A 10,371-nucleotide genomic window follows, 5' to 3' on the forward strand; every position below is an offset into this window, starting at 1 on the left:
TAAATAGTATATATATATATATATATATATATATATATATGAGCCTTTTCTTCTTTTTACAGAGTCTTGTTGATCTTGCTTTGTCCACACCACTCCAAGGTGAAAATATTTTTCAGATCCCACTTGATATTATTTCAAATATTGTGACAAAGGTAATATTTAATTTCCATATATCTATAAATGTAAATATTTGTGTTTTGCAGTTAATATATTGATACTATTAATCATCAATCATAATAATGCAAATTCAAGGCGAATCTAATTTCTGTCGAACTAAGGATGATGGTGTAATAATATCAATATATGCGTGTAACAATAATATTGATATGTTGGTGTAATTTTCATCGTGTCCAGTTTTTTGTTTATGTACATGAAAAACGTCCATAATGCTTATCTTAGTATTTGTGGCGCTGCCTGGAGTATCGACGCCATTAGTGGTTACATAAACGATCTAAAAACTTATTTTGTGAGTTGTGCTTCTGGTTGATTACAGGAACACCTAGATGCTTATATTTTGTTTGTTCATCTAGACCCAAAATATACGTGTATTTAAATGAAGAGAGGTGTGTGTGTGTTAAAGAAAAAAAAAGTAACTGAATCTGTAGTTGTCTTTTGCCACTAACACATGAGAAAAAACCGAACTAGTATTGTAAAGAAATACACGTTGTTAGTTTTAAACTCATAATGAATTTATAAAACCAATATTTTCTGACTTACATGTAACAAAAGGTAGTTTCAATCTCACTATAAATAAGAACGTAAGAACGGTATATTTTTACCGAACTTATATTTTATGATCTAGTAGGTAGTTTGTTTTGATCAAAAGCTGATATGAATAGAGAGAAAGAAAACTAAAAGTCTTAGGTTTAAACTTCTAGTAGCGTCTAACATGAAAATAATTCAAGAAAATAAACTGCCCTTGCTCTTTCAGGAACAAAGCTGGAAAACATGTTCTTCAAGAGAAACTGTGATCAGCATCATAGCACCTTTATTGGAACGAATTAGTGCATCTGCTGAAATCTGTGACTTCCTCTGTCGGGTAAGAAAACATTATCCGTGAAAAAATATGTTTCTTGAACAAATAAACGGTCTGGCTTTGTATTGGAAGTGTAATGAACGACAATAGTAAATACTAAAGCCATGTGAAGTGTAATGTACGACAATAGTAAATACTAAAGCCATGTGAAGTGTAATGAACGACAACAGTAAATACTAAAACCATGTGAAGTGTAATGAACGACAACAGTAAATACTAAAGCCATGGGAAGTGTAATGTACGACAATAGTAAATACTAAAGCCATGGGAAGTGTAATGAACGACAATAGTAAATACTAAAGCCATGTGAAGTGTAATGAACGACAACAGTAAATACTAAAACCATGTGAAGTGTAATGAACGACAACAATAAATACTAAAGCCATGGGAAGTGTAATGAATGACAAAAGTAAATACTAAAGCCATGTGAAGTGTAATTGTTTGTTTGCATTTAAGCATGAAGCTACACAATGGTTGGTATCAAAACCCGATTTTTGACCTTAGAAACCTTCAGGTTTATCGCTGAGCCACAGGGACGCATTGTACGAAAGTACTATCTGAGGTGAAAATGGTGTTGTTTATACATAAAAAAAAACCACTCCCTGTAAAATTTTCAATGCGAAACAATTTCCCTCACAGTATACTAATAGTTGAAATCTTAAAAAAATAATATTATTAAAATTGTGATCAAATTACATAAGCATAAACATTAGCAAAAATATAAATAAAAGCTCTAGGCGTTATGAAACAGAGCTAACCGGAACTTTTACAGGGTATATCAGTTTTTCCAGGTATTAGATATTTATCTGTTAATCTCTACATTATATAAACTAACAGAAAAGGCTTGCCACTGATTCATTAACAACTAACTAAAATATAAATTATAAATAATGTTTACTTACCCGTTGTTAGTTTCAGAATTTCGCGCAATACCACTCAAGGGCTTTCTGCGCATAGCCGTCCTGAATTCTGAATGGAATAGAAGGAAGGTAAAAAGTTAATAGCACTAATCGCCAACTCTTGGTCTCCTCTTGTCTGACTGATTAGTGATTGTCACTCTTATGGCACATGTATGGCCTCATAGTATGGAGCACGTTTGTGTAGCAACACATTAAACTATGATCTGGAAACTGTTGTTATACATGCAGTAATCTAATGTTAAAGTCTAGTAAAAACAATGTTTAAGAAATGCATTTTTGATGTAAAACAGAACGAAAGTCCTTTTTGTGGGGTAAACATTACTGTTCGTATAAAAAAAAAAATTCTTGACATACAGACTTTCCTTTCATTAAAGAGTGTTTTGTGAATATAATTTTGACACACAACTCTTAGGGCAACTTCCATCTTCAAATGTTGGAATTCTTTTTGATGTTGTTTTGAAGTACGAATACCCTCCACACATGTTTAAAGTTACAGGTATTGAAATGGTGCTATTTGTGTAACCAACACGGTATACCACACTGATGCTGGCAGAATGTATGTTTTACATAGTAACTTCATAACCACAATAACAAACCTTTGAAACTATAAACGGATTTTGACCGTAGACTGAACTTAACATTAACTGGGTTCAAAACGTAACTTCCTGTACGTTTGAATAAGAAGTCCTGACCTACAATACTCTTTAACTGCATGTACACGAATCAATTTAATTCAACTCATAAAACTTATACCTATTCAAACTGTAAAATGCCTGTATACGACGATGTTACTAACGATCGTCACAAATAATTGTTTTTCAAACTCAAATGAAAACCTGCGTGCTTGATATCATAAGTGAAAGTCACACACACACACACATATACATATATATATGGTAAAAAACGTTTACAAAAAAAATTGTGTTTGGAGAAATCTTTTTAAAATTTATTTCTCTAGGTGTTGTGATCACTAAAGTGTCATCTAGCGGCTCTCCACGAAGTCATAAATATTCTCAAAACAAACACGTGCGCACATTTTTAAGACATATGTTTACGATTACTGCTTAGATAAGTGGTAATCTGAGCAGCAGTGGGGTTTATTAATCCCGTTAATTTGTTCTACACTTTTTGATGTTATGAAGAAGAAACATGTGCATTTGCAAACCAGACTTGATAACAAACAACGCAATTTGTGTAAATGAATTTTGTTTTTGACTTGTATAAATTGTAATTGAATATGGAGCCAAAAAGAGGGTGAAAATTTTCACTTACCGTCGTAACCTACTTTATTTACACTGAGCTAGATAGTAAATACTAGGTTACACATATGCAATGATGTTTATGAATTATTAATGCTGAATACGTTTGAAAGAAGAAGAATTAATGACATATTATGAAACTGATTTTTATGGTTGTGTTTTATGTTCAGCTCATCAAAGTATAACGAAATACTTATTTATAATAATTTCAGTTTTATCTTTCGTCGTGTCTATTGCCCTGTAACACGTATACACGTGCATAAAATATATACATAAGTATCTGTAATGCTTCTGTTATGAAAGATTATTTTCAGCATGGCTGTCACTTTAAGCTTCAAACTTTATTGTTGAAAGAGTAACACATGAAAATTTAATCCTTTACTGTAATTTGAGATACAAGAATATTATAATATATGCATAACTGAGTGTTTTGGAAAAGTTTCATTACTATCTGATGACGTTTCGGAAGTCTTTCGTCTTATTTCTTCCGGAAAATTTCCGCAACGTCGTCAGACTATAAAGAAACTGTTTCCCGGGGCAGTCACTCATTACGGATACAACTCCTAGAATATATCATGCATAAAAAAATATGCCAAATTATTTTTCTTGTTTGTTTATCATAACTTAATAAGTTAATAAAATGCGGTAAAGAGAAAACCATTACATATATATCTGTATGTGTTGAAAGTTTTATTTTAAAATTTTAATTGAGCTCTTTTGTCTTTATAGCACTGCAAAGAAAGTCCCCGTTCTTACGTCATCGTGGAAGTGCTGCCACCTATTATCCAACGAATACTTAAGCACACTATGGTATGTATCTGCAGAAACAGATTTAAAACAAACGAGACATCTGCAAGTTATGATATTGAGTTTTAACTTGATGTATGATGTCGGCGTTCTCTGTACACATGAACTGTTGCGAAAGCTTTTATCATTCACCCTTTTAAAGGCAGTAGTTACTGAGGCCTAAGACGAAACATCCTATAATGCATTGCGGTTAGTTTTGTTCAGATGTTTAAGCTAAATAATATTGCTATCTGTATGCAAGGTTATTAAAAGCCTAATGACTTTAGTAATACGGTCCTGTTTAAAAAGTACCTAAAATAACAACAAACTGAATAAGAATTGATTCTCCCAGAAACCTAATAAATAAAAGGGGCAACTGAAAAATGTAAGCAAGAAAATAAAAATGGAACCCATCGTTCTTAGGCTTATGTTTCATCAGAATATTGTATTAGCTTGTATTGCTCTCAAACTTTTTATCATATACTAAAAACAGAGAAATTTGTTAACTTCTTTTATGGTTATTATAAAGTTTTTAAAAAAGTCTAATAGAATGTAAAATTATTTTCATACTGTAAAATACTTTTATCTCTGTATTAAATTATTTGGCCTTAACCGTTATTGCCAATCAGCCAACGTTAAAATAAAATTTAACCTAAATCATGATCTCAGAAAATTTATTGGCATTGTATCCTGTTTCAGTGCTATTGTTCAAACTATTTGTTTAAAGAGCACACTGTGTTATTTTGTAACCTTTCTCTTACATATACGTAAAAATTACTTGATGTCATGCTTTTGTTTGAAAAAGATAATTTAAAAAAATCTGTATTTTTTTATGAAACTTCCTATTTATTACTTTCCAGGATTTTGGAAAGCATCCAAATAGTCGACTTCTTGTCCAATCATACATCCAGGCCATAAATGAGAAAAATGACGGTATTAATGCTGTTAAAGATTTTGTTCGAAGGTTTGTGGTTTCATTATTTTCACGTCGATGATATATACATTTATCGGTATGCTTAAAAATTACTTTAAAATCTTTTGTATATAAAAGAGAGAACTATAGTAGCATAACAGTAAATAAACTCACTATCCATTTATTATGAATGAAAATAAAGTAACGATTTTAATTGCACTTCTTTGAATATAAGATTAGCTAAATTTATATATATGTGCAATTTTGAAGTTATGCATATAAACACCTGCTTTAAAAAGCTTTTTCAAAATATTTTGTGTCTGTCTACGTTGTCATATAAGAAAACTGATCAATCACACAATAGGAAAAGTCTCGAGCACTACAAAGGAGTCTCCTAACACCACCCATATTTTTAGCTTTTTTTAAAATGTGGAAAACCCGATAGGGAAGAAGTAGCAAAAATAAAAGTGTCACGTTGAGCGAGACGCTTTTTTTAACGTATGTCTATTATGTATTGAAAGAAACTGCAATTATATCCAGTATATATGTTTCTAAATATATGCTTACCGGTAGCTCAGGGGTAAGTTTTAGGGCTTATAAAGTTAAAATTCAGGGTTCGTTCCCTGCGGTTGGCACAGCACAGATAGTTTATTCTGCAGGTTTACGTTCAAACAAAACGAACAAGCATTCTCAATATATATACTAAAAAACTAAAATATTGTTACGTCTCTGGTCGTTTGTTAATTTCCCGTAAAAATTATTCCCGCTATAATTCACAATGATTTACACACTTTACTTACGGCTTGACTCGATTGTAGGTCTCTATCTCTGCTTGTCTGCAATTATATATACAAAATAGAGAACGTCTAGCAAACACTCGAGCCTTCAGGAACGTTCGAGATACTCATTACGTGTTACCAGTGTCACATGATTTCCGCTGTCGTAACAATATTCTTTACTTATAAGGTAATTCTGTTTTTATCAGATTTACAATTACTCTCAAATGCATTGTTTATTCATATATACACACACATATATATTTAATTTTAAAAATTTATGATTTTATGAGATACACCTGCAACGGTTTGAACTCGGCTTATAGTAAAAGCAGATTAGTTCTAGCCATTAAATAATAATTTACCGTAATTTTGACTTGTAAGTGACTTAAATAAAATCAGAAATAATTACACTTCATTTATTTAATCTGGCTCATGTGATTGATGATATAAATAGTGCTTAAACCACAATTATTTTGTTGTATCCCAGCCAGCCTAATGAGCCCTGGTATTGGGGAAAAGGCGAGCGCTGGATATGGCAGGTATAGTGTGGTTGAAATATTAATATATATTTTTACTTTGCTTTCACTCATAAGTTCTCAGAATACAGATTTATTGTTTATTGTTAAGCGCAAACCTACACAAAGGACTATCTGTCTTACACTTTTAAAGTAGGGACGGCTAGCGCAGATAGCCCTCGTGTAGCTTTGCGTGAAATTAATAAAAACCAAACCAATTGGCCAGTGTGTGTATATTGGGCAGACTAACGATGTAGTGTGCTATTGAATCTGTGCAAAAGTCCTTTATAAAAAATCCATTACTATGTTATGTGATAATATGGCTGTTTACGTGTCCCGTATTTTCATTTTTCGCATTGTAATGAAATTTTTCAATGCCTAGATTTGAACAACATTTTAAAATAAATGTAAATACTCCCTCGATCACATACAACCTATTTTGCAGAATATTCTAGTATTTCCCAGCATATTTCTCTTATGGATTTTTATTTCTTTGAATGCGTTTCCAGTTTCAAGCTATTTTTAATTGATGGGTCTCATGACGACATTAGCTAGGAAGAGAAAGATACCGAAAATTTTTCCCTACAGGATATCCCTAACAGGACCGCGTTATGATTACCTCTCATTCTAAACCTTTCATTAGAATTATATAAGTGACCTGTTTTTTAAAATAGTTTTGTAAACAATTAAACTTTTAGGTATGTATTGATAGAACTGACTGCAGGTTATTTTAACGTAAATATCTTATACAAATTATTTTAAATGTTTCGAATTTAGTGATATCAATGTCATATTGAAGCTAGAAAAAACATATTTAACTAATACCAAATCCTGTTTATTATGTATGTGCATATGTATATATTTTCTAAGAACGAGTTTCTTGGAATTTAATAAAAACATAACGATATTAGAAGAAATAAGAGACAGTCATAACCAGTCCTGTCCAGGGGTATTCATGTAAAGAAAATTTAGCAGTACCTTTATCATTCGAGCATGACATAAGTCATACAGTATATTGTTAATAAACACATTCTGGGATGCTTTTAAAGCTATTCAGAACGTGTAGAATATTTTTGAACTTAATCAGAGAAGACAAGGTGTGCGACCGAAATGCTATGTTCTCCTTACTGGAAATTCGTATAGCGTCAGTAAAAAAATGATATGTTAAAAATTATTGTTAATCTTATTGTGATGTAATAATGCTTGTGTTATCCAGTTTTCCCATTAAGCTTATATTTCTTAAGTACATATCCCTGATACATTTCTCTGCATGTATGTATATATTTATTTATTTAAAGACATATGATCTTCAATATATTATATAAAATATCCCCCCCATTAATGTTAACATTTTCTGAAATTTTAACAATACAGAACTATAAGGGTAGATGAACCCAAGACCTGCTAAATCTAAAATTGGTAATTGTTACTAATAAGTTGTATTACATTCTTTGTATAATTGACATTTTTAATTCATAAATGAAATTATTTTTAGCTATCATTCATATTTATTTTACTTTTCTTTGGATAAGTTTAGTTTTCCCATTTTGTTTTATAGAACCGCGATTACCTTTTCCACTGAAGATGCGAAACTAATCAACTCCTTCGTAATAAAATTATTCCTGCTTTAGCCTGTGACCATCTTCCTTTATTAGATTCGTTGCTACCCGTTAAATCACAGCGGAGTGTTTGGACAAAAATATAATAAACAAACGTTCATTCACAAAAAAAAAAGCAAGCAAAGAACAAAATAATATTTTGAGAATTCAAATTTGGACACTTGTATGCTTATTAAAATGTTCAGACATTTTAAATGGATGTTCAGACATTTTAAATGGATATTCAAACATTTTTAATGCACAGCTACTCCGATTTCAAAAAGGACATCTATATTGGTTCATCACCACTTCGTGTTTTCCGTTAGATCTTAATATCTTTCAAACAAAAATAATGAACCAAAAATACACAAACAAGTTACAAGTGAAGTATGTATATTAAACCATTACTTTATTTCCTTCTGCAGTGTTCATGGTCCAGTAAGCTCGTGTCCACATCCTCGACTCATGCCCAACTTGGTCTCCACATCTCTCGCGGCACTGTATTCTTTGTTTGAAGAGAAAAAACGGTTTGTTAATTATTACTTTTTCCTTATTTGAAGTTATTTCCATTTACTTAAGTAGATCACCTCTCTCTAAGTTACTTCTCGTTTTCATTTAATGTTTTTTTTTAGTTTTTTAATTAACATTTCCAAAACATTTCCCTGTTTTCTGTTGTTGTTTTTTTTTCGAAATCCTGCCCTTACCCCATTCTGTTCTGAAGCAACACATTTTCCTGTGTGGTTATACTGTGTAATTGAATCTCCAAATATTTTCTACTGAATTTAAGTAAGATGCAAAGGAATGGTACTTGTCTACTGGGAGAAAAACAGTCTTAAATTGATTTATATGACACTCCTAGTAACACAGGAATCACTATCAACTTACCAGAGACTAAAGATCCAGCAATATAAGACTTAATAAACAAGAGGCTAAGAATCTAGCAGTGTGATATTCAAAATGAAATTTAAAGACGAACTTTGGATTAATTCAGACGCATAACAGGTTGTATTGAATTTTAACCTGAATAACTTAAGCGACACAAGAAATAAATGGCCAGATCAGAATGTAGGTTTCAGATATAGTCGTCCATCATTTTGAAGACAACCATAAGTCGACAGCTCCAACTACCAGAAGGGTTTTTTACAGCTCTGAACCGAATAACAGGATTGATTGCTACTCTTATAATGCACCCACAGCTGAAAGTGCAGTGTTTGTTCAGCAGCATCGCGTTGCAAACTTTAGCATATGCATTCTGGCATGCTAACCACTGTAGGTCACACCCGACTCTAACACAAGTACCTTTATATATCAAATTGCACAATTTTAATTTATCTTAATATGTGTACAATGATTAGAAATCCAAATAGTAAATTAAGCGTTTTAAAATATAGGAAATCACTATTTATTCAACAGAGAATGGTGATTTTCTCTAAATGACCACCTTAAACGACTTGGCCTGAGTCCTAAGAAAATCTAGAACAGCCTGAACAGCTACTCTATCCAGGCTATAAAGTTTCTCAGAAACACTTCATAACAACAAAAATGAAAAGTTTTATATCATTAAGTTAATTAACTTTAAATTAAAAGAATTGAAAAGTAAGACAGAAAGATACACAGTTCTGTCGTTAGTCATTACAAGAGCCATATTCAAACTAATAACAATCTACTTTACCGTTATGATAAAGAACAATATTCTTTACTTCAACTTACCTTTCAAACTGCCCATCCTATCCAAAGCTAATCAGAGAACAAAAGAACAGCATATACGCATTTCTAATCTTTTCTTAATCACTAAGGGTAACAGTAGTTCTGTATTTAGGACCTTATTTTCTAATATTTTTCCCTAAATTTCTCCTTAATGGAGAAATGGTACTTCTTTCCTATTTATTAATGTACATTAATTTTGTACATTTATTATTATCAACGAAATTAACTTTTTAATAAAACCTCTAAAACTTTGGTTAAGTGAGTTTAATGCATAATTTCGAAGTGAGTCTTCCTAGTGGAGAATCATTGTGATGTTTCAGAAAAAAAGTGAGTTTTTCTGCTGGAGAATCCAATAGTACGCTATGAATTGAATTGTTCTGTGACCGAAGGAATCGCAAGCCCTTCTTACGGAGTTTGTTGCATACAAATTTGCTTTTATGTTGTCTTTTATTGGCCCAGCGGTAAGTCTAAAGTATAAAAACTGCTTATAATTCTCCAGTCAGCCATTAAGGTATTCATCATACATTTAGCTAGCAACTGATAATTAGCCTTAATGGGGTAATGTACCCTGTTCTCTTCTCCAAGAAATTCATCAATATACTTATGGCATATTCTACAGTTAATGGGTATGGACGGTAATGTGGTTGCTAGTGTGAAAATATGTATATGTACTGCAGATACGTCGACGACTGCTTCATCGTTACCAAGGACACTGATGAATTAATAAAGCTCCGACAAAACCTACAGGACAACTTTGTGCTTAAATTCACCCACGAAATAGCCACTGACAAAACCATCAATTTTCTGGATGTACATATCGACGCCAACAACAGCACATATGCCACATCTGTCTATCAA

At 31.8% G+C, this 10,371-nt stretch overlaps 1 protein-coding gene across 4 annotated transcripts in view; it reads left to right on the plus strand.

The window, feature by feature from the left end:
• The window catches only part of LOC106469113 (C-Maf-inducing protein-like), a 71,866-nt gene that overhangs the window by 33,380 nt on the left and 28,115 nt on the right, over positions 1 to 10,371 (plus strand). For all 4 annotated transcript variants that reach the window (XM_022397540.1, XM_013929568.2, XM_022397541.1 and 1 more), the window contains exons 5-9: positions 63 to 152; positions 932 to 1,039; positions 3,945 to 4,025; positions 4,862 to 4,965; positions 8,232 to 8,333. In XM_022397540.1, coding sequence (XP_022253248.1) covers positions 63 to 152; positions 932 to 1,039; positions 3,945 to 4,025; positions 4,862 to 4,965; positions 8,232 to 8,333 — 485 coding nt within the window. The remainder of the gene's footprint in view (positions 1 to 62; positions 153 to 931; positions 1,040 to 3,944; positions 4,026 to 4,861; positions 4,966 to 8,231; positions 8,334 to 10,371) is intronic.

Source organism: Limulus polyphemus, unplaced genomic scaffold (genome assembly GCF_000517525.1).
Source record: "Limulus polyphemus unplaced genomic scaffold, Limulus_polyphemus-2.1.2 Scaffold3312, whole genome shotgun sequence".
In the NCBI taxonomy this organism is placed as follows: domain Eukaryota; kingdom Metazoa; phylum Arthropoda; class Merostomata; order Xiphosura; family Limulidae; genus Limulus; species Limulus polyphemus.